We start from the raw sequence: 24,725 nt of genomic DNA, 5'->3' as shown, positions 1-24,725 counted from the left end.
CACTGCCTCAAGACTGAGGCACTGGCCACCTTAACACTGCCTCAAGACTGAGGCACTGGCCACCTTCACACTGCCTCAAGACTGAGGCACTGACCACCTTAACACTGCCTCAAGACTGAGGCACTGACCACCTTAACACTGCCTCAAGACTGAGGCACTGGCCACCTTCACACTGTCTCAAGACTGAGGCACTGACCACCTTCACACTGCCTCAAGACTGAGGCACTGGCCACCTTCACACTGTCTCAAGACTGAGGCACTGGCCACCTTAACACTGCCTCAAGACTGAGGCACTGACCACCTTCACACTGCCTCAAGACTGAGGCACTGACCACCTTCACACTGCCTCAAGACTGAGGCACTGACCACCTTCACACTGCCTCAAGACTGAGGCACTGACCACCTTAACACTGCCTCAAGACTGAGGCACTGGCCACCTTCACACTGTCTCAAGACTGAGGCACTGACCACCTTAACACTGCCTCAAGACTGAGGCACTGGCCACCTTCACACTGCCTCAAGACTGAGGCACTGACCACCTTCACACTGCCTCAAGACTGAGGCACTGACCACCTTCACACTGCCTTAAGACTGAGGCACTGACCACCTTAACACTGCCTCAAGACTGAGGCACTGACCACCTTCACACTGCCTCAAGACTGAGGCACTGACCACCTTAACACTGCCTCAAGACTGAGGCACTGGCCACCTTCACACTGTCTCAAGACTGAGGCACTGGCCACCTTCACACTGTCTCAAGACTGAGGCACTGGCCACCTTCACACTGTCTCAAGACTGAGGCACTGACCACCTTAACACTGCCTCAAGACTGAGGCACTGACCACCTTCACACTGCCTCAAGACTGAGGCACTGACCACCTTAACACTGCCTCAAGACTGAGGCACTGACCACCTTCACGCTGCCTCAAGACTGAGGCACTGACCACCTTCACACTGCCTCAAGACTGAGGCACTGACCACCTTCACACTGCCTCAAGACTGAGGCACTGACCACCTTCACACTGCCTCAAGACTGAGGCACTGGCCACCTTCACACTGTCTCAAGACTGAGGCACTGACCACCTTAACACTGCCTCAAGACTGAGGCACTGACCACCTTAACACTGCCTCAAGACTGAGGCACTGGCCACCTTCACACTGTCTCAAGACTGAGGCACTGGCCACCTTCACACTGTCTCAAGACTGAGGCACTGGCCACCTTCACACTGTCTCAAGACTGAGGCACTGACCACCTTAACACTGCCTCAAGACTGAGGCACTGACCACCTTCACACTGCCTCAAGACTGAGGCACTGACCACCTTAACACTGCCTCAAGACTGAGGCACTGACCACCTTCACACTGCCTCAAGACTGAGGCACTGACCACCTTCACACTGCCTCAAGACTGAGGCACTGACCACCTTCACACTGCCTCAAGACTGAGGCACTGACCACCTTCACACTGCCTCAAGACTGAGGCACTGACCACCTTCACACTGCCTCAAGACTGAGGCACTGACCACCTTAACACTGCCTCAAGACTGAGGCACTGGCCACCTTCACACTGTCTCAAGACTGAGGCACTGACCACCTTAACACTGCCTCAAGACTGAGGCACTGGCCACCTTCACACTGCCTCAAGACTGAGGCACTGACCACCTTAACACTGCCTCAAGAGTGAGGCACTGGCCACCTTCACACTGCCTCAAGACTGAGGCACTGACCACCTTCACACTGCCTCAAGACCGAGGCACTGACCACCTTAACACTGCCTCAAGACTGAGGCACTGGCCACCTTCACACTGTCTCAAGACTGAGGCACTGACCACCTTAACACTGCCTCAAGACTGAGGCACTGGCCACCTTCACACTGCCTCAAGACTGAGGCACTGACCACCTTAACACTGCCTCAAGAGTGAGGCACTGGCCACCTTCACACTGCCTCAAGACTGAGGCACTGACCACCTTCACACTGCCTCAAGACTATGGCACTGACCACCTTCACACTGCCTCAAGACTGAGGCACTGACCACCTTCACACTGCCTCAAGAGTGAGGCACTGGCCACCTTCACACTGCCTCAAGACTGAGGCACTGACCACCTTCACACTGCCTCAAGACTGAGGCACTGACCACCTTCACACTGCCTCAAGACTATGGCACTGACCACCTTCACACTGCCTCGAGACTGAGGCACTTGCCACCTTCACACTGCCTCAAGAGTAAAGGACTTATCAGTTTATCATAACATCTTCACTGCTTCTCTTGTCTTCATTTTTCATCAACTGTGTACCTGACTGACGACGGCTACAGTATAGACGAAAAGTTTTGTCATTAAAGACAACAGAACGCTCTACATGTTTTTTATTGATCAACTGTTATCGTTATTGTTGACCATTATTATAATAAGCTAGGGTTATGTAAGGTAAGTTTAGGTAAAGTTGAATTATGTTAGTTTAAGCTAGGTTAGACATTGTTGGCAAGAGGTTAAGTTAGGTCTACCTTGAGGGTGTTCCAGGGATCAACGTCCCCGCGGCCCAGTCCTCGACCAGGCCTCCCGGGGGATCAGGGCTTGATCAACTTGGCTGTTACTGCTGGCCGCACGTAGTCCAACTATGAACCACAGCCCGGCTGGTCGGGTATTGACTTTAGGTATCTGTTGGTAATTTCCCTTATGCTTAGTGGGACGGGACTGAACAGTCTTGGGCTCCGGACACTTACTGTGTTTTTTTCTTAGTGTACCAGTGGCGCCCCTACTTTTCATTTGGGGTATATTGCACCGTCTGCCCAGTCTTTTGCTTTCGTAGGGAGTGATTTCTTCGTGTGGATTTGGGACCTCTAGGACTTTCCAGGTGTAGATTTTGATGTACCTCTCTTGCCTGCGCTCCAGTGAGTACAGATCAAGTGACTCCAAACGTTCCCAGTAATTAAGGTGTTTGACAAAACGTATGACAGTAAAGGCTCTCTGTACGTTCTCTATATCTGCGATTTCACCTGCCTTGAATGGAGCTGTTAGTGTTGAGCAGTATTCCAGCCTAGAGAGAACAAGTGATTTAAAAGGATCATCATTGGCTTGGCATCCCTTGTGTCGAAGGGTCTCATTAGGTTAGGTTAGGGTAGATTAGGATTTTTATAGCTTAGGCTAAATTAGGCTAATTTAGGTTAGATTAGGTCAGGCTAGGTTAGGTTAGGTCAGGTTAGGTTAGATTAGGTTAGGTTAGGTTAGATTAGTCTAGGTTAGGTTAGGTCATGTTAGGTTGAATTGGGTAAAGTTAATTTAAATTAGGTTAAGTTAGGTTAGGTTAGATTAATCTAATTTAGGTTAGATTAGGTCAGGTTAGGTTAGATTAGGCTAGGTTAGGACAAGTTAGGTTAGGTTAGGTTAGGCTCGGTTAGGTTAGGTTCGGTTAGGTTAGGCTCGGCTAGGTTAGATTAGGCTAGGTTAGGTTAGGTCAGGTTATGTTAAATTAGGTTAAGTTAGGTTAGATTAGGTTAAGTTAGGTTAGGTTATGTTAGGTTAGTATAGTTAGGTTACATAGACCTATAAAAGAGAACATAATCCAAGTATTACTGAGTAATAAGCTACTAAGAAGTAACTATACATTACCCAGTAGTAAACTACTAAGAAGTAATTATATTAGCTAGTAGTAACTACTAAGAAGTAAGTGTATATATGAGTGTGTGGTTGTTGTGAGTTATGACTGTATAACTACACTCAGTGCTGGGAATTAATTACTGAGGTAATGATAAGTTAGTGAGAGAGATAATCTCAGTAAGTTATAAGCTGAAGTTTGACTTACTCTACGCCCTTCTTATATAATTATGTGATCATTAACTATAATTATGCAGGATAGAATGCGCAGTAATTTAGTTAGCACATAAAGGTAACAAATGGAGATATTAAGGAAAAAAATAAGTGTTAGCATGTCTGGCTCAGCCACCCACACTGGTTTACCGCTTCACATAAACAATAATTAGAGAGAAATTAATAACTTTAATTACCATGAATGGTACAGATTTATAAATTATAACCTGTTTTAAGAATTTGAGCAGAATAAACCCACACTGAGAAGAAAACCAGGAAAGAAAGTTTGTATATATTTACGTGCAGGTGAAGCTTATAGATCTTTGTGTTTACACTCAAGCGCGACCTGCAAGTGCTTTCCCGAATTTTGTTTTCTCCTTTCCGATTTTATGTTTCACATAACTCGGGAACCCCATGTCAAATCAGATTCAATTTTTTCATTGCATGTGTCCGGCAACAATAGCTAGCTGCCGACATGATGCTTTAAACCACTCAGTTACAGATGCCTTATAATGTTAGGTAGCCTGGTTGAGTGGAAGCCATGTTTCTCTCTAGCCCCGGACACACCAGTCACTCTCAAACATTGTCACCAGCTGTTTTATACTCTTCTATGTTCTGACCTCACCAGCGATACTATACTCGGTGCAACTCCCAGAAACAAGTGCTTAGATACACTCGTCGACAGCAGCCGATTTGGGTTCGAATCCTGCTGGCTGGCATATATATATATATATATATATATATATATATATATATATATATATATATATATATATATATATATATATATATATATATATATATATATATAGAAAATCATATGTAAGCACACAAATACACATAATAATAACAATAATAATAATAATAATAAATTTATTTTGACATGGTACATGGTTGTACAAAGGAATATAATAGTGTAGTGTTAATAACTCTCAGGTAGTGGATCGTCTTTAAACCTGTGTGTGGTGTTATGTCTCAGGTTCACGGACGTGGGCTGAAGATTGTTGTGGTGGGGAGTCGGACCTGCCAGATGACATGCCCACCAACCCCGCCCACCCACTCTACACCGCCCATACGCCCCGCTCTGCCGCCCCCAACACCACCAGCTCCCGCTCTTCCGCCACTCTTGATGCTGACATTCAGGAACTGCTCGCCAGGAACTCTAAGGTAACTCACTGCATATTTGTGACAATGCATTTGAGCGCCAGGAGATTATCAGACAGTTCAGTTTGAAGGATAGAAGTTTTTAAGAAGAGTAACATTGGCAATAATAATAATAGTAATAGTAAAGATGTAAGTGAAACAACATATATTGTTTGTTTCACTATGTGGCATTGTCATTATGTCACTTTTAGAAGTGCCATGTTACTTTTAAGATGTCATGTTAGTGATTAATATGTCACAGTATAAGAGATGTACCTTGTTGTTTTCAGTGTGCGGGTGGTGTACTAGTGCTGCTGGTGGGCGTGGTGGTGGGGGCGTGGGTGTTAGGGTCCTGGGGTGCCTCGTGGGCATGGCTTATGGTGAGTGTGGGCGTGACCTGGGCGCTGGTGTCAGGAGCCTTGCAGCGAGCAGCAGAGGATGCTACCAGGTACCTCCCTCCCCCCCCCCTCTCTCTCTCTCTCTCTTCGCAGATTCTCTACCTCATGACCATATAGGCCTCCGCCTCGTCTCTATCTCTTAATGTTGTTCTTCCTCGTGATAAATAACCTGGAGTGTAACATTGCCTCCTGTCCCTGAGAACGGCCACTGTACTTCCCACCTCCATCATTCATCTCCATCTGACTGCTGTCCCTGAATCCCTTTATAACTGTCATCTTGCTTACACTCTTACAGCACCTCAGACATAAAACTACTTGTTCCTATTCACTTTGATCTAACACGCTCACACAAACCTCCTTTGTCCTCTTCCTCCCTCCAGTCTCCCCTTACGTGAACCCTACCCACTTCTTCCATCCACCTCACCTTCCCACCATCCTGGTCATCCTATCCTGCTTCATTCTCTAAATGTCCAAACCACATCAACAACCCCTCCTTGGCCCTTTAATTTACACATTTGGTAACAACACTATTGTCTAAATTTTACACTCCGAATTCTCTGTATACTATTCACCTCACATAAGACTTTCATATATGACATCTCTCCAGCCTCCAGCCTCCAGCCTCCAGCCTCCAGCCTCCAGCCGCCGCCTCCTCCTCCTCCTCCTCCTCCTCCTCCTTCTCCTCCTCCTCCTCCTCCTCCTCCTCCTCCTCCTCCTCCTTCTACTCCTCCTACTTCTCCTCCTTCTCCTCCTTCTACTCCTCCTCCTCCTCCTCTTCCTTCTCCTCGTCCTTCTCCTCCTCCTTCTCCTCCTCGTCCTCCTCCTCATTCTACTTCTCCTCTTCCTTCTCTTTCTAGTCCTCCTCCTCCTCATCCTCCTCCTCCTCCTCCTTCTCCTTCTACTCCTCCTCCTTCTACTCCTCCTCCTCCTCCTCCTCCTTCTCCTCCTCCTCCTCCTCCTCCTCCTCCTCCTCCTCCTCCTCCTCCTCCTCCTACTCCTCCTCCTCCTCCTCCTCCTCCTCCTCCTCCTCCTCCTCCTCCTTCTCCTCCTCCTCCTCCTCCTCCTCCTCCTCCTCTTCCTTCTCCTCCTCCTCCTCCTCCTCCTCCTCCTCCTCCTTCTCCTCCTCCTCCTTCTCCTCCTCCTCCTCCTCCTCCTCCTCTTCCTTCTCCTCCTCCTCCTCCTCCTCCTCCTCCTCCTCCTCCTCTTCCTTCTCCTCCTCCTCCTCCTCCTCCTCCTCCTCCTTCTCCTCCTCCTCCTTCTCCTCCTCCTTCTTCTCCTCCTTCCTCCTCCTTCTCCTCCTCCTCCTCCTCCTCCTCCTCCTCCTACTCCTCCTCCTCCTCCTTCTCCTCCTCCTCCTCCTCCTCCTCCTCCTCCTCCTCCTCCATACAGCTTTAAAGTCAAGGCCTCACACGCTTACTAAACTATTCATACTATTCATACCATTATGGTACAGTCCTTTTTTGCTGTGTGTGTGTGTGTGTGTGTGTGTGTGTGTGTGTGTGTGTGTGTGTGTGTGTAATTGTTGTGGTTTACTTGTTAAGGTACGAGTCTCTACGTCTACATCGTCGTCGAGCGCTACAGGCAGACGAGACTTGTGAGTGGCTTAACTTGTTGGTCAACCGCTGGTGGGTCTTCTCCTCTGCTTCTATCTTCGCCAGGGTCAAGGCTGCTCTCGACCCTAGGCTCAATGATGCCAAGCCCGCCTTCCTAGGTGAGTTTCTATCCGCTTGTCACCAACCCAGACATTCCTAGGTGAACATTAAAATGGTATAAAATACCGACAGGTTGTTAGGTAAGACACATATGCAACAGTTAGGTATCTTTATATCGAAACGTTTCGCCTACACAGTAGGCTTCTTCAGTCGAGTACAGAAAAGTTGATAGAAGCAGAAGAGACTTGAAGACGATGTAATCAGTCCATCACCCTTAAAGGGTGATGGACTGATTACATCGTCTTCAAGTCTCTTCTGCTTCTATCAACTTTTCTGTACTCGACTGAAGAAGCCTACTGTGTAGGCGAAACGTTTCGATATAAAGATACCTAACTGTTGCATGTGTCTTACCTAACATTCCTAGGTGAGTTACTAGCTGTTTCTCACCAACTCTACTATTCCTAGGTGCGTTACTAGCTAGTCAGTTGTGCCGCTTGAGCGGCTAGTTTATTGTGCATCCGCAGCTCATCCTGTGAGCGGTAGCGCAAAAAAAAAAAAGATTACAGAGGTCACAATGGGTCTTTGTCAGAGCTCACTGACCATTGTTACATAACTAGAGAGTTTAGTTTAATATGTTTATTATGCACCCCATACCCATCCTGTGGGCGGTAGTCAAAAGGTTACAGAGGTACATAATTGGTCCAGGGACTGGACTCCAAAGTTTTGATAGCTGAGCAAGTTACAGAGGTAATAAATTCACAATTTACAAAGGTAATGAACTCACAATTTACAAAGGTAATGAACTCCAGGTAGGTCTAGTCACAATCATGACAAGTTACAAAGGTATTTACAGATTACAGAGGTACGTAATGGGTCCAGGGACTGGGCTCCCAAAGTTGTGATGGCTGAACTAGGTACAAGGTAATGAACTCACAAGTTACAAAGGTAATGAATCCTGTAAGAATGGTTACTTACGTTTATACATGGCTACAAATATTAGTCAATTCATATTTTACAATTACTTCATATAATTGTTGTACACGGTACAGTAACGAATATCACTAAAAAATAATAAAAAAATGATCATAGCTTGGTTGCAATTTCCATGAAGACAGTTTGTTCATCTAGTCGATGCAAAATATTGTTACATCCTCAATATTTCACATATCTTATCATTAACAATGAAATGTTATGCTATAGCTTGTAAGGTTTTCGTGGAGGCGTCTCTGAAAGGTTAAATGTTTGGACACTAAGATATAATGGTCCAGTTTATGGCCTGTCTCTGTCCACACACTTTGTATTTTATGTCATTAACATGTCATACAAACTGTACTGCCAGAGTTGCTTATAGCCTTGCCTTAGTCTAACAGTAACACCATCTTGCAATCTACTGACCTTGTTACTGTCTCCAGAGATATGTTTGATACATTTTATTATGATGGATAATGAATCTGTTAGTTCCTATCTGTACTGTTCTGCTTTCCTTAAGCTCGTTTGCTAGTTTCTTTCTGACAACCCAGTCATTCTAGGTAAGTCTCTAGCTGTTTGTGACCAACCCCGTCATTCTAGGTTGTCTAGGTATTTATGAACAATAAAGCTATTTCTTGGCGAGTTACTAGCTGTTTGTGACCAAGCCAGCCATTCCTAGATGAGGTACTAGTTACCTCTGACTAAGCCAGGTATTCCTAAGTGGGTTAGCAGACTTGCTGGATGGTTATAGACAGGCATAAGACAGGTGGAAGAGTGTATAACACTCATTTGCATATACCAACGCCTTTATCAATATTTATAAGAATTTAATTATTAATGATGTGTTATAAAGCGCATGGGAGATGGGAAGGAAATAAAATTTGATCCGAGGAAGGAGAGAATAGTTTCATTTTCTTGGAACAAGAGCTTTTCACCAGCAGGAAGGCCTTCACTCTAAGAGAGCAATCTTTGTGTCCCGACAGAAGCCATCTGTCTGAAGCAGCTGAGTCTTGGAGAGCGCACGCCCGTGCTACGCAGCGTCAGGGCGTGGGATATCTCCAGCACAGCCACGGGCGTGGAGGGCGTGCCACGCCGTCCACTCTGTCCATCACGCCCACCCCCAGGACTCGCCCACGCCCCCACCCACACCCTTGCCCTCATGTGCGATCTAGCACTCGACTCTGATTCATTTTCTGCCGTGTTGGCTGCCAGGATAGGTGGCAAGGGGTGAGTCTGCCGTGTTGGCTGCCAGGATAGGTGGCAAGGGGTGAGTCTGCCGTGTTGGCTGCCAGGATAGGTGGCAAGGGGTGAGTCTGCCGTGTTGGCTGCCAGGATAGGTGGCAAGGGGTGAGTCTGCCGTGTTGGCTGCCAGGATAGGTGGCAAGGGGTGAGTCTGCCGTGTTGGCTGCCAGGATAGGTGGCAAGGGGTGAGTCTGCCGTGTTGGCTGCCAGGATAGGTGGCAAGGGGTGAGTCTGCCGTGTTGGCTGCCAGGATAGGTGGCAAGGGGTGAGTCTGCCGTGTTGGCTGCCAGGATAGGTGGCAAGGGGTGAGTCTGCCGTGTTGGCTGCCAGGATAGGTGGCAAGGGGTGAGTCTGCCGTGTTGGCTGCCAGGATAGGTGGCAAGGGGTGAGTCTGCCGTGCTAGCTACCAGAATAGATGGCAAGGGGTGAGTCTGCCGTGCTAGTTACCAGGAGAGGTAGCAAGGGGTGAGTCTGCCGTGCTAGCTACCAGGATAGATGGCAAGGGGTGAGTCTACCGTGCTAGTTACCAGGAGAGGTAGCAAGGGGTGAGTCTGCCGTGCTAGCTACCAGGATAGATGGCAAGGGGTGAGTCTACCGTGCTAGTTACCAGGATAGATGGCAAGGGGTGAGTCTGCCGTGCTAGCTACCAGGATAGATAGCAAGGGGTGAGTCTGCCGTGCTAGCTACCAAGATAGATGGCAAAGGGTGAGTCTGCCGCGCTAGCTACCAGGATACATAGCAAGGGGTGAGTCTGCCGTGCTAGCTACCAGGATAGATGGCAAGGGGTGAGTCTGCCATGCTAGCTACCAGGATAGATGGCAAGGGGTGAGTCTGCCATGCTAGCTACCAGGATAGATAGCAAGGGGTGAGTCTGCCGTGCTAGCTAACAGGATAGATGGCAAAGGGTGACTCTGCCGTGCTAGTTACCAGGATAGGTGGCATGGGGTGAGTCTGCCGTGATAGCTACCAGGATAGATGGCAAAGGGTGAGTCTGCCTTGCTAGCTACCAGAATAGGTGGCAAGGGGTGAGTCTGCCGTGATGGCTGCCAGGATAGATGGCAAGGGGTGAGTCTGCCGTGTTGGCTGCCAGGATAGGTGGCAAGGGGTGAGTCTGCCGTGTTGGCTGCCAGGATAGGTGGCAAGGGGTGAGTCTGCCGTGTTGGCTGCCAGGATAGGTGGCAAGGGGTGAGTCTGCCGTGTTGGCTGCCAGGATAGGTGGCAAGGGGTGAGTCTGCCGTGTTGGCTGCCAGGATAGGTGGCAAGGGGTGAGTCTGCCGTGTTGGCTGCCAGGATAGGTGGCAAGGGGTGAGTCTGCCGTGTTGGCTGCCAGGATAGGTGGCAAGGGGTGAGTCTGCCGTGTTGGCTGCCAGGATAGGTGGCAAGGGGTGAGTCTGCCGTGTTGGCTGCCAGGATAGGTGGCAAGGGGTGAGTCTGCCGTGTTGGCTGCCAGGATAGGTGGCAAGGGGTGAGTCTGCCGTGCTAGCTACCAGAATAGATGGCAAGGGGTGAGTCTGCCGTGCTAGTTACCAGGAGAGGTAGCAAGGGGTGAGTCTGCCGTGCTAGCTACCAGGATAGATGGCAAGGGGTGAGTCTACCGTGCTAGTTACCAGGAGAGGTAGCAAGGGGTGAGTCTGCCGTGCTAGCTACCAGGATAGATGGCAAGGGGTGAGTCTACCGTGCTAGTTACCAGGATAGATGGCAAGGGGTGAGTCTGCCGTGCTAGCTACCAGGATAGATAGCAAGGGGTGAGTCTGCCGTGCTAGCTACCAAGATAGATGGCAAAGGGTGAGTCTGCCGCGCTAGCTACCAGGATACATAGCAAGGGGTGAGTCTACCGTGCTAGCTACCAGGATAGATGGCAAGGGGTGAGTCTGCCATGCTAGCTACCAGGATAGATGGCAAGGGGTGAGTCTGCCATGCTAGCTACCAGGATAGATAGCAAGGGGTGAGTCTGCCGTGCTAGCTACCAGGATAGATGGCAAAGGGTGAGTCTGCCTTGCTAGCTACCAGAATAGGTGGCAAGGGGTGAGTCTGCCGTGATGGCTGCCAGGATAGATGGCAAGGGGTGAGTCTGCCGTGATGGCTGCTAGGATAGGTGGCAAGGGGTGAGTCTGCCGTGATGGCTGCCAGGATAGGTGGCAAGGGGTGAGTCTGCCGTGATGGCTGCCAGGATAGATGGCAAGGGGTGAGTCTGCCGTGATGGCTGCCAGGATAGGTGGCAAGGGGTGAGTCTGCCGTGATGGCTGCTAGGATAGGTGGCAAGGGGTGAGTCTGCCGTGATGGCTGCCAGGATAGGTGGCAAGGGGTGAGTCTGCCGTGATGGCTGCCAAGATAGATGGCAAGGGGTGAGTCTGCCGTGATGGCTGCTAGGATAGGTGGCAAGGGGTGAATCTGCCGTGATAGCTGCCAGGATAGGTGGCAAGGGGTGAGTCTGCGGTGATGGCTGCCAGGATAGGTGGCAAAGGGTGAGTCTGCGGTGATGGCTGCCAGGATAGGTGGCAAGGGGTGAGTCTGCGGTGATGGCTGCCAGGATAGGTGGCAAGGGGTGAGTCTGCGGTGATGGCTGCCAGGATAGGTGGCAAGGGGTGAGTCTGCGGTGATGGCTGCCAGGATAGGTGGCAAGGGGTGAGTCTGCCGTGGTGGCTGCCAGGATAGGTGGCAAGGGGTGAGTCTGCGGTGATGGCTGCTAGGATAGGTGGCAAGGGGTGAGTCTGCGGTGATGGCTGCCAGGATAGGTGGCAAGGGGTGAGTCTGCGGTGATGGCTGCCAGGATAGGTGGCAAGGGGTGAGTCTGCCGTGATGGCTGCCAGGATAGGTGGCAAGGGGTGAGTCTGCCGTGATGGCTGCCAAGATAGATGGCAAGGGGTGAGTCTGCCGTGATGGCTGCTAGGATAGGTGGCAAGGGGTGAATCTGCCGTGATAGCTGCCAGGATAGGTGGCAAGGGGTGAGTCTGCGGTGATGGCTGCCAGGATAGGTGGCAAGGGGTGAGTCTGCGGTGATGGCTGCCAGGATAGGTGGCAAGGGGTGAGTCTGCGGTGATGGCTGCCAGGATAGGTGGCAAGGGGTGAGTCTGCGGTGATGGCTGCCAGGATAGGTGGCAAGGGGTGAGTCTGCGGTGATGGCTGCCAGGATAGGTGGCAAGGGGTGAGTCTGCGGTGATGGCTGCCAGGATAGGTGGCAAGGGGTGAGTCTGCGGTGATGGCTGCCAGGATAGGTGGCAAGGGGTGAGTCTGCGGTGATGGCTACCAGGATAGATGGCAAAGGGCGAGTCTGCCGTGCTAGCTACCAGAATAGATGGCAGGGGTGAGTCTGCGGTGATGGCTGCCAGGATAGGTGGCAAGAGGGTTTGTAGAGAGAAACAAGGGAGAGGGGAGAGAGGTGTTAAGTGAAGTTAAAACATACAGCCATGAAATGCTGTAGAGATAAAAAGCTAGATGCATTTGAGAGAGAGAGAGAGAGAGAGAGAGAGAGAGAGAGAGAGAGAGAGAGAGAGAGAGAGGGAGGGAGGAGGGGGGTGAGGGTTAAGTGTAGGGGAGAGACAGAGTATCAGGAGAGACACATCACTAAACAGTTGTTATAATTACTTCTTGTTTCAACATGTTTCCCTTTAGAGTCTAAGACAATAACCTAACATTCATTTATAATTTTTCTCCTTCAGAAAAAAAAACTTTTTTTATATGAGAACCTGACACCTGACACCTGACACCTGACTCCTGACACCTGACACCTGACACCTGACACCTGACTCCTGACACCTGACACCTGACACCTGACTCCTGACACCTGACACCTGACACCTGACTCCTGACACCTGACACCTGACACCTGACACCTGACACCTGACTCCTGACACCTGACTCCTGACACCTGACACCTGACTCCTGACACCTGACACCTGACTCCTGACACCTGACACCTGACACCTGACACCTGACACCTGACACCTGACTCCTGACACCTGACACCTGACACCTGACTCCTGACACCTGACACCTGACACCTGACACCTGACACCTGACTCCTGACACCTGACTCCTGACACCTGACACCTGACTCCTGACACCTGACACCTGACACCTGACACCTGACACCTGACACCTGACTCCTGACACCTGACACCTGACTCCTGACACCTGACTCCTGACACCTGACACCTGACTCCTGACACCTGACACCTGACTCCTGACACCTGACACCTGACTCCTGACACCTGACTCCTGACACCTGACACCTGACACCTGACTCCTGACACCTGACATCTGATACCTGACACCTGACACCTGATACCTGACACCTGACTCCTGACACCTGACACCTGACTCCTGACACCTGATACCTGACACCTGACTCCTGACACCTGACACTTGACTGCTGACAACTGACACCTGACACCTGACATCTGACTCCTGACACCTGACACTTGACACCTGACTCCTGACACCTGACATCTGACTCCTGACACCTGACACCTGACACCTGACTCCTGACACCTGACTCCTGACTCCTGACATCTGACACCTGACACCTGACACCTGACACCTGACTCCTGACACCTGACCTGACATCTGACTCCTGACACCTGACACCTGATACCTGACACCTGACACCTGACACCTGATACCTGACACCTGACTGCTGACACCTGATACCTGACACCTGATACCTGACACCTGACTGCTGACACCTGACACCTGACTCCTGACACCTGACTCCTGACACTTGACATTTGACACCTGACTCCTGACACCTGACACCTGATACCTGACTCCTGACACCTGACTCCTGACACTTGACATTTGACACCTGACTCCTGACACCTGACACCTGACACCTGACACCTGATACCTGACACCTGACTCCTGACACCTGACATCTGACACCTGACATCTGACACCTGACACCTGACTCCTGACACCTGACACCTGACTCCTGACACCTGACTCCTGACACCTGACACCTGACACCTGACTCTTGACTCTTGACTCCTGACACCTGACATCTGACTCCTGACACCTGACACCTGACTCCTGACACCTGATACCTGACACCTGATACCTGATACCTGACACCTGACTGCTGACACCTGATACCTGACACCTGACACCTGATACTTGACACCTGACTGCTGACACCTGATACCTGACTGCTAACACCTGACACCTGATACCTGATACCTGATACCTGACACCTGACTGCTGACACCTGACACCTGACTCCTGACACCTGATACCTGACTCCTGACACCTGACTCCTGACACTTGACATTTGACACCTGACTCCTGACACCTGACACCTGATACCTGACTCCTGACTGCTGACACCTGACTGCTGACACCTGACACCTGACTGCTGACACCTGACACATGACACCTGATACCTGACTGCTGACACCTGACACCTGACTGCTGACACCTGACACCTGACTGCTGACACCTGACACCTGACTCGCTGCCATGACGAAATATTACATTAAATATTTTCCCTATAAACATACGTAACAAAACATTACTGACGTTAAACTAAACATTCATAAACACTTTATATTGAGAAAAAACATTATAAAACTTTTTATAATAAAGAAAATTTAGCAAAACTTATTATATTGAAGAAAATCTTTGAAAACAGTTTTAATATTGATGTCACAAAACTCAAATAACATTTTATATATACATATATATATATATATATATATATATATATATATATATATATATATATATATATATATATATATATATATATATATACAGACATATATATATATATATATACCTGGAGTTTACCTGGAGAGAGTTTCGGGGGTCAACGCCCCCGCGGCCCGGTCTGTGACCAGGCCTCCTGGTGGATCAGCGCCTGATCAACCAGGCTGTTGCTGCTGGCTGCACGCAAACCAACGTACGAGCCACAGCCCGGCTGATCAGGAACTGACTTTAGGTGCTTGTCCAGTGCCAGCTTGAAGACTGCCAGGGGTCTGTTGGTAATCCCCCTTATGTGTGCTGGGAGGCAGTTGAACAGTCTCGGGCCCCTGACACTTATTGTATGGTCTCTTAACGTGCTAGTGACACCCCTGCTTTTCATTGGGGGGATGGTGCATCGTCTGCCAAGTCTTTTGCTTTCGTAGTGAGTGATTTTCGTGTGCAAGTTCGGTACTAGTCCCTCTAGGATTTTCCAGGTGTATATAATCATGTATCTCTCCCTCCTGCGGTCCAGGGAATACAGGTTTAGAAACCTCAAGCGCTCCCAGTAATTGAGGTGTTTTATCTCCGTTATGCGCGCCGTGAAAGTTCTCTGTACATTTTCTAGGTCGGCAATTTCACCTGCCTTGAAAGGTGCTGTTAGAGTGCAGCAATATTCCAGCCTTGATATATATATATATATATATATATATATATATATATATATATATATATATATATATATATATATATATATATATATATTTTATCCAAGCTACAACTATTGTTTTAGTAATTACTACACATGAATGTTAATATACATCCAGAGGTAAACCTGGATCTATATTAACATTCATGTGTTAGTAACCTGGCTAAAAGTTGACTAAGTAAACATCTTTAGTTTACCTGGGTACACAACCATTCATAACTGATCAAGAGAGGTGGCAACACCAATATAATATACCAATGTTATACAATACTTACACTGTACATGAACCCGAGATGAACATGACGAATACATATTTGCTCTGTTTACAACTAGAAATATAAATACCCCGTTAGCAACTGTACCTGTCAACACACCTCACATACCAACACAGGCACCTGTGTGGTAACCTTAAAGACCAGATCATGCAGTCAACACACCTCACATACCAACACAGGCACCTGTGTGGTAACCTTAAAGACCAGATCATGCAGTCAACACACCTTACATACCAACACAGGCACCTGTGTGGTAACCTTAAAGACCAGATCATGCAGTCAACACACCTCACATACCAACACAAGCACCTGTGTGGTAACCTTAAAGACCAGATCATGCAGTCAACACGCCTCACATACCAACACAAGCACCTGTGTGGTAACCTTAAAGACCAGATCATGCAGTCAACACACCTCACATACCAACACAAGCACCTGTGTGGTAACCTTAAAGACCAGATCATGCAGTCAACACGCCTCACATACCAACACAAGCACCTGTGTGGTAACCTTAAAGACCAGATCATGCAGTCAACACACCTCACATACCAACACAAGCACCTGTGTGGTAACCTTAAAGACCAGATCATGCAGTCAACACACCTCACATACCAACATAAGCACCTGTGTGGTAACCTTAAAGACCAGATCATGCAGTCAACACGCCTCACATACCAACACAGGCACCTGTGTGGTAACCTTAAAGACCAGATCATGCAGTCAACACACCTCACATACCAACACAGGCACCTGTGTGGTAACCTTAAAGACCAGATCATGCAGTCAACACACCTCACATACCAACACAGGCACCTGTGTGGTAACCTTAAAGACCAGATCAAGCATAACAAACTCATCAACTATCACTTAATAATTGTTGGTGACTAACATCAATCTCATCCAGGCAGAAGATACGCAAATATCTGGCTTCTTAAACAACAAGTATAATTGCCTATTATTGCCACCAATAACCAAACCCACGCGAATTACCGAGACATCTGCATCTTCTCTCGACCACATTTGAACAAATATAACAACTTCTCTAAAAGCTTGCATAATAACTGATAACACGACTGATCATTTCCCAACCTTTCTTGTTACCAACATAATACAGTCACCAACTGTCATCCAAAATATCGTTTTAGGTTCCACCATGAGGCTTCAGTGAATAATTTTATCATGTCTATATATAGTACCATTGATTGGCGGAGATAATTCAGTATTGTTCAAGATATTCACACGTGTTCAAGTTTGTCTTTATAACACACATTTTCCCTTAAAAAACAAACAGATCACAGTAAAATGACTGAATATTGCCTACTGAACCAGCAAGTAGCATACCTATAAAATATAATACAGAACTAACAATATATATATATATATATATATATATATATATATATATATATATATATATATATATATATATATATATATATATATATATATATATATATATATAGGATACCTACAACTAACTTCGACCTAGCGCTCCGACTTCGTTGGAGATGTGCAATAGGACACAGGCACAGTACTTCCTAGAGAAACCATACCCCGGCCGGGATTGAACCCGCGGTCAGAGAGTCTCAAAACTCCAGCCCCAGCAACAAAACACAGACAACACAAGACATAGGTACGTCATAGGTATCTCTTAGACATACCACGTATTCGACTCAACCTATCTAGAAACTTCTTTCAAATAAAGGACCCTGAAATTTGGAATTCTCTTCCATAAGATGCGAAAAGTTCCCTATGAGCCACCAGCTTCAAAAATATGGTTAAAAAGCACTTGTTAAATCTGAATTAAACAGTGCTTACATTATCTTAATGCCCAGTTTATCCAAAGCAACCCTATTGATCCATTTATTAACATTCATACTGATGTTCTCTATCACTAATATATTTCAATATACCTAATGTAGTAACCAAAAATGCTGTACTTCAGTATTTACTACTTCAAATGTTATGTCAAAATGCTACACAAAATCTCAAAATGTCTTAAATCATAAACCAGATTGTTATATGAAAGGTCAAAGTTTTGTACTTCATAAATTTTAGTAAGATAACCTAATTAAACAATTGTTAAGCGGTTTTAAGTTAACTTTAACTCCAGTCTCGTGCCTTAGTGCACGCGATTTAAATTATGCAAATTGGAGCATAAGTTAATAACTTCCATGAGGAAGTGGAACAGAATTCTTCCTGTGTAAGCCATGCGTGTCGTAAGAGGTGAGTAAAATGCCGGGAGCAAGGGGCTAGTAACTCCTTTATAAATTACTAAGTTTAAAAAGAGAAACTATGTTTTTCTTTTTGGGCCACCCTGCCTCAGTGGGATATGGCCGGTTTGTTGAAAAAAAAAAACAGTAGTAGAGAAGATTTCAAAAGAATCAGAAGCGGCATTCATAAGTCATCATAAGAGAACTAATATCCAAATTTCTTCAGTATCAGGGGTAAATTAGTCCAAATCTAATTCAGTCCTTTCAAAGAGACCAAAAAGACCAATATACTGAAATATTCAAGCACGTTAAGCTTGAAGCTGCTCTAACCTTTGACTTTTGCCTCTCTGCGCCTCTGTGAGCTTAGCGCTTAGTTTTGATTGCAATAATAATATAATAATAATGATCTGCATAACTATGGGCTTTTTGCATGCACAACTAAATGTCACCCATCTCTGTCCAAACATTGTATCATACTGAAATAAATTATTTTTATATTATTATTATTATTCTCCTCCTCTGGGTGAACCATGGGCTCACTGTTTCTTCCATTGCTTCTTGTGCTGCTGGTCATGGTTGGAGTGGTGTGTTAGTTGGTGTCTGGCTCTGCTGGTGTTAAGGCGAGGGAGTCCATCTTACCTAACTGACAACATATTGTTCCCATGTCTGTTTTTGGTTTGTTTCCTCTTCATTTCCAATACAGGTTTGAGCAGTATATTTTTCCCGGACTCCCAGAAAAAATATATTGCAGAACTAAATAAGGCGTAAGCGTTGGTGTCGGTCCAGTACAACCCAGAGAGTCCTGCCTGCGACCTTGCTCACGTTCATGGTATTCGGGTGCAGTCTTTATATAAAGATAAAGGTTTTTTTCTTTGTAAATGTTACAGTGTGTAATTACAATTTTGGTTTGCTAAGTACAAAGAAAGACACTGTCATGCCAGGGCATTTCAGGCAGACTAATCCTAATATAGAGAATAACTATAGTTTTACATACAGAAAAGGGATGATGAAAATCGAGGGTCAACTGTTTACAGAAACTGCTTAAAACTAGACAGATAATAGTGCATAATATCTACTTAAAACTAGACAGATAATAGTACATAGTAACTACTTAAAACTAGACAGATAATAGTACATAGTAACTACTTAAAACTAGACAGATAATAGTACATAATATCTACTTAAAACTAGACAGATAATAGTACATAGTAACTACTTAAAACTAGACAGATAATAGTACACAGTAACTACTTAAAACTAGACAGATAATAGTACACAGTAACTACTTAAAACTAGACAGATAATAGTACACAGTAACTACTTAAAACTAGACAGATAATAGTACACAGTAACTACTTAAAACTAGACAGATAATAGTACACAGTAACTACTTAAAACTAGACAGATAATAGTACACAGTAACTACTTAAAACTAGACAAGATAGTAGTGGTTATAATTTTATTATAATTTTATTTAATCTTAATATTAATGCGAGGTGCTCAAGGTGGAGGTTTTTAAGAATAATAATCCTGAAGTTGTACATAATAAAAATATTACAAATAATGGTTCAGGAAGTAATATTTCATGGACTGGCAGAAGTTTAAAAGTCTAGAGGTCATATAATATAACTAATTAGCATTTGTTTTGGCTGAATTGGTTAGTATTGAGAGATAAGGTGATTTTTTAGGAAAGTCTCAAATTTATAAGTAGTCAGGTGATCCTTTATCGGTTCCGGTAGCAAGTTCCAGATCTTCGGGCCCTTTATGTCCATAGCGTTTTTGTAGAGTGAGACTGACACGAGGAATGTTAAATTCAGAGTGCCTTATGCCTTGTATTGTGCTTGTGCACTCTTGTAACTGTCAAGGAGTAGTTTTAGCGGAGGGTTTATAGTGGAATTTAATGTTCTGTATATATAATAGGCACAATAATATGAGCGTATGTCTCGTATATTTAGCAAGGTCAGGCTTTTGAAAAGCGGTGGGGTGCTGTCTAGCACAGGAGCTGGTAATCATCCGCACAGCAGCGTTTTGTTGGGTTATTAAAGGTTTAAGGTGGTTGGCTGTGGTTGATCCCTAGGCACAAATGTCATAAGTGAGGTAAGGATATATTAAAGAGTGGTATAGGGTAAGGGGTATCATTTGTGGTACATAGTATCGTATCTTAGAGAGGATGCCTACTAATTTGGAAATTTTCTTGGACATATGTTGGATGTAGGAATGAAATTTAAGATTACAGTCAAGGAGAAGACCTAGAAATTTACCCTCAGTGTATCTCGATATAGGGGAATCATTTATCGATATATTAAGGCAGATATTTAAGCCTCTGTTGCCAGGTCCAGGTAAACAGCATGAAGTATATGTTGAGATTGAGCTTGTTGGTCATCATCCAAGTATATATTTTTAGCTGCTCATTGTTTACAGTGTTTCTAAGTACAACTGGGGTCGAATGGGAGTAGACATAAGTAGTGTCATCTGGGAATAGAACTGGTTTAAGGAATTGGGTTGCATTGGGGAGATCATTGATGTAGATGAGAAAGAAGAGTGGGCCTACTACCCTGGGGCATTCCGACAGCTACAGGCTGGATAGCGGAGTTTACTCCATTTGCATATACATACTGGTGTCTGTCGTTAAGATAAGATTTTAGGTAATCAAGGGAATGTCCTCTGATGTCAGTGATTTAGTTTTAGGTGTAGGAGATTGTGGTCGAGTGTATCAAATGCTTTTCGTAGATCAGTGAAAAGGCCCAGAGGATATTCATATTTATCGAGAGCTATATATATTAGTTCAAGCATTTGTATAATAGCATCATTCGTACTTATTTTTTGTCTAAACCCAAACTGGCATGGGTTAAGTATGTTGTTGGATATAAGGTAGGAATAAAGTCGTTTGTGTATTATTTTTTTTTCGAATATTTTGGAAAGTAAGGGCAAGTTTGATATAGGTCAATAGTTGTTCAAGTCAGTTGGATCACCTCCTTTGTGGATCAGGGTAACACTTGCTGTCTTGAGTATGGATGGGAAGGATGAGGACGCTACAGATTTGTTAAACATTGTTGCAGTAATGGGTGACAGCACATGTGCAGCTTATTTATATATGAATGGTGGCAAGTTATCTAGATCTCCTGCTTTGTTCTTTAATGATTTAATGATGAGTGAGACTTCAGTAGAATTAGTTGGAGCTAGATATAGAGTATTTGCGTAGTTTCCAGTGAGGTAGTCGTTCGGCTGGGTATTTGAGCTAGGAATTTTACTTGTTAGATTTGATCCTGCAGTAGAAGGCATTAAATTTGTCAGCCGTGTCTATAGGCTGTATGTGAGGTTCATCTGGTTTAGTTACGTTTATCTCTATATTTCCAGACGGTTTCCAAGAGCCCAAAATTTTGGAGAGGGTTTGCCAGGTACTTTTCATATCACCTTTTATTTCACTAAATCTGTTTTCATAATACATTTTTGCTTTGATTTTCGTATTAGTTTTGTGAGTATTATGTGTATCGTTTAGCCAGTTCTTTAGTAATCAGGCCTAATCTGAACTGTTTTTCCAGTTGGTGCTTTTTATCAATAGATTTGAGGGTACTATTTGATAGTCATGGGCTGCTTAGTCTCTTTTCTGTGATCTGCTTCGTTTTGATCGGACAGTGTATGTTATAGAGGTTTAGGGTTTCATGTAAAAAAGTTTTAACATCTTTATCAACATTATTGCTGTCATCTAGCTCTCTCTGCCAGTCAATGTCACCTCGTGCTAATATTAAATTGTTTATCGATGTCTCGTCATGCAGGCGAAATGAGATCTTTCTCGTTTCTTGAGGTAATTTACATAAGTTGGTTATGAGAAAGATGGGGTAGTGGTCTGTGGTGTTGCCTGTGATTATACCTGCTTGTAGTGGGTATATCGTGTTGGTCCAGATATGGTCAAGTACTGAGGCACTTGTCTCAGAGATTCTTGTTGGCTTAGTTATAGAGGGTAGCAACAAGCAGTTGTTCATAGTGTTTGTGAAATCAGCTACTGGAGGGTCAGTTGCTTGGATGAGGTTTATGTTGAAGTCTCCTGTAAGTATCAGATGGTGTTTATTCAACTCTGACTCAGTTATCATGTTTCTAAGGTTACTACTAAAAGTGTAAGTATTTGAGTGTGGTAGTCTGTAGACTGCTCCAACTGTTATAGGTTTCTTAAGGTTTTTTGACATGAATTTAGCTATTATATATTCTCCGTTTTCGTCCCTTGTGCAAGTTAATTTCATACATTCTAATTCATCAGAGTAATAGATGGCAGTGCCTCCTCCTAGTTGGCCAGGCCTGCAGTTATGTATGGCTGTGTAACTAGGTATGGTAAATATGTCTTGTCTACTTCTCCTCAGTGGGAAGGGGTTTGTCCGTCCAGACCGTCAGGAGATCCTGGCCTGTACCTGCGTATTCTTGCTGGCTTTAGGGCACTTTGGAGATATTTAATACGCACAGATGTTGGTCTGTCTCCTTCCACTTTGGTCAAGGTTTCCTTTCCTGGCACTGGAAGACAGGGCTCGATACGGCGTACGAGGTCAGTGGCCCTAAAAACACCAACAAGAACAATAATATTAATTATAATAATAATAATAATCTTTATTTCTACAAGTACATTAGTGACATATTACTAAATAGAAAGCCGCTTGTTACGCAGAGCATTTTAATAATATAATTTAATATATTTTATTTTGACATGATACATATATGTACAAAGTAGTATAATAGTCGGGTGATATGGCTATAAGTCTTGTATAGAAGATGTACGTTTTTTATTACAAACCTTAGGCGCATACATGGGAGTGATTAACATCTGAGATGAATACAGATATTGAGAGCAAGTATATATTGATTACATTGATGAAAAAGTTTTACCTATGTTCATGATATTGAGCAAATGCATGTTTAGTTCTTAAATATGTATTTATGATGGGCTGGGAACAAATTAGATTAGTTTTGCCCCAGGATGCGACCTACACCAGTCGATTAACACCCAGGTACCTATTTTACTGATGGGTGAACATAGACAACAGGTGCAAGGAAACGCCCAATGTTTCAACCCTCGCCGGGAATCGAACCTGGACACTCACCGTGTGGAGCGAGAACTTTTCCCACCAGGCCACGGGTCACCGTGGCGACAACCAACAAAAACTACCAGTATCCATAACCAACAACAACCAGCAACAACTACAAACAACAGCTAACAACCACAACCAACAATTACCAGCAGCTACCAACAATTACAACCTGATTAACCAGAAACTGGTTCCAGAGTTGAACCCCACCAAATGAAAAGTCATCAAGATTGGGGAAGGGCAAAGAAGACCATAGACGGAGTACAATCTAGGGGACCAGAGACTACAAACCTCACTCAAGGAAGAGGATCTTGGTGTGAATATAACAACGGGCACATCTCCTGAGGCGCACAATAACAAAATAATTGCTGCAGCATGCGGGCGCCTAGCAAACTTAAGCACAGCATTCTGCCATCTCAATAAGAAATCGTTTAGAACCCTGTCCACCGTGTACGTTAGGCCTATATTGGAGTATGCAGCACCAGTTTGGAACCCACACCTAGCCAAGCATGTAAGGAAATTAGAGAGAGTGCAAAGGTTTGCAACAAGACTAGTCCTAGAGCTAAGGGGTATGTCCTACGAGGGGGGTTAAAGGAAATCGACCTCTCGACATGGGAAGACAGGAGAGATAAATCAAATCAAATCAAGTTTATTCTCTATAAAGATTACAGTGTGGGGTTTACATATTATAGGATATTGTGTGGTTTACATATTATATAAAACTTTTTACAGAGAACCACTATCACACCTAGTATGACTAGGCATTTCGGGCAGACTAAGATTAATTCAAAACTCTATATTGGTACAGATTAAGGAGCATGTTGGTATTAAGGCTAAGTAACTGTATTATAGTTCATAAATTTTGTATTACGTATTTCAATGTTTATAGTCAATTGGGTGAGTGTAAGTGTGAATTGTGGGGAATCACAGATATCGAGGGGAGGTCTAGGTTGTTTTCTATGTGTGTATGATACAAGAGAATAGGCAGTTTTCATGTAGTTAGCTGATGGTGGGGTGTGTCAGGGAGATAAGATGTTTTCTAGTGGTAGTTTTGAAAGTGATGAATGCATCTGCAGTTCTAGTTTTCAGGTAGGGTGTTCCAGATTTTAGGCCCTTTTGTGTACATTGAATTTTTGTGTAGGTTTAGCCAGACACGGGGAATGTCAGAGATGTTTGTGTCTGGTGTTATGCCTGTGGGTCCTGTCACAACTATCAAGAAAGTGTTTTAGGTCAGGGTTAATATTGGAATTTAAGGTTCTGTAAATGTAGGTTGCACAGTAGTAAGTGTGGATGTTCTGAACAGTGAGTAAGTTTAGATATATGAAGAGTGGGGGGGGGGAGTGTTGCCTGGGATTGGATTGAGTGATTATTCTTACTGCAGCTCTTTGTTGGGTTATTATTGGCTTCAAGTGTGTTGCTGCACTTGATCCCCAAGCACAAATAGTGTAGGTGAGGTAGGGATAAATGAGTGAGCGGCATAGTGTGAGAAGGGCAGGTTGTGGCACGTAGTAACGTATCTTGGAGAGGATCCCAACCATTTTGGATACTGTTTTTGTTATGTGTTGGATAA

The 24,725-nt window shown here is 45.2% G+C and overlaps 1 protein-coding gene across 1 annotated transcript in view; it reads left to right on the top strand.

The window, feature by feature from the left end:
- Positions 1 to 24,725, top strand: part of LOC128688373 (uncharacterized) — a 292,282-nt gene that overhangs the window by 135,226 nt on the left and 132,331 nt on the right. The window contains exons 3-6 of the mRNA XM_070086753.1: positions 4,786 to 4,973; positions 5,240 to 5,397; positions 6,889 to 7,058; positions 8,952 to 9,195. Of these exons, the coding sequence (XP_069942854.1) occupies positions 4,786 to 4,973; positions 5,240 to 5,397; positions 6,889 to 7,058; positions 8,952 to 9,195 (760 nt within the window). The remainder of the gene's footprint in view (positions 1 to 4,785; positions 4,974 to 5,239; positions 5,398 to 6,888; positions 7,059 to 8,951; positions 9,196 to 24,725) is intronic.

The sequence above is a fragment of the Cherax quadricarinatus genome, chromosome 19 (assembly GCF_038502225.1).
Source record: "Cherax quadricarinatus isolate ZL_2023a chromosome 19, ASM3850222v1, whole genome shotgun sequence".
Lineage (NCBI taxonomy): Eukaryota > Metazoa > Arthropoda > Malacostraca > Decapoda > Parastacidae > Cherax > Cherax quadricarinatus.
The sequence above is the reverse complement of the archived record's forward strand: the minus strand, read 5'-3'. Positions and strand labels throughout refer to the sequence as shown.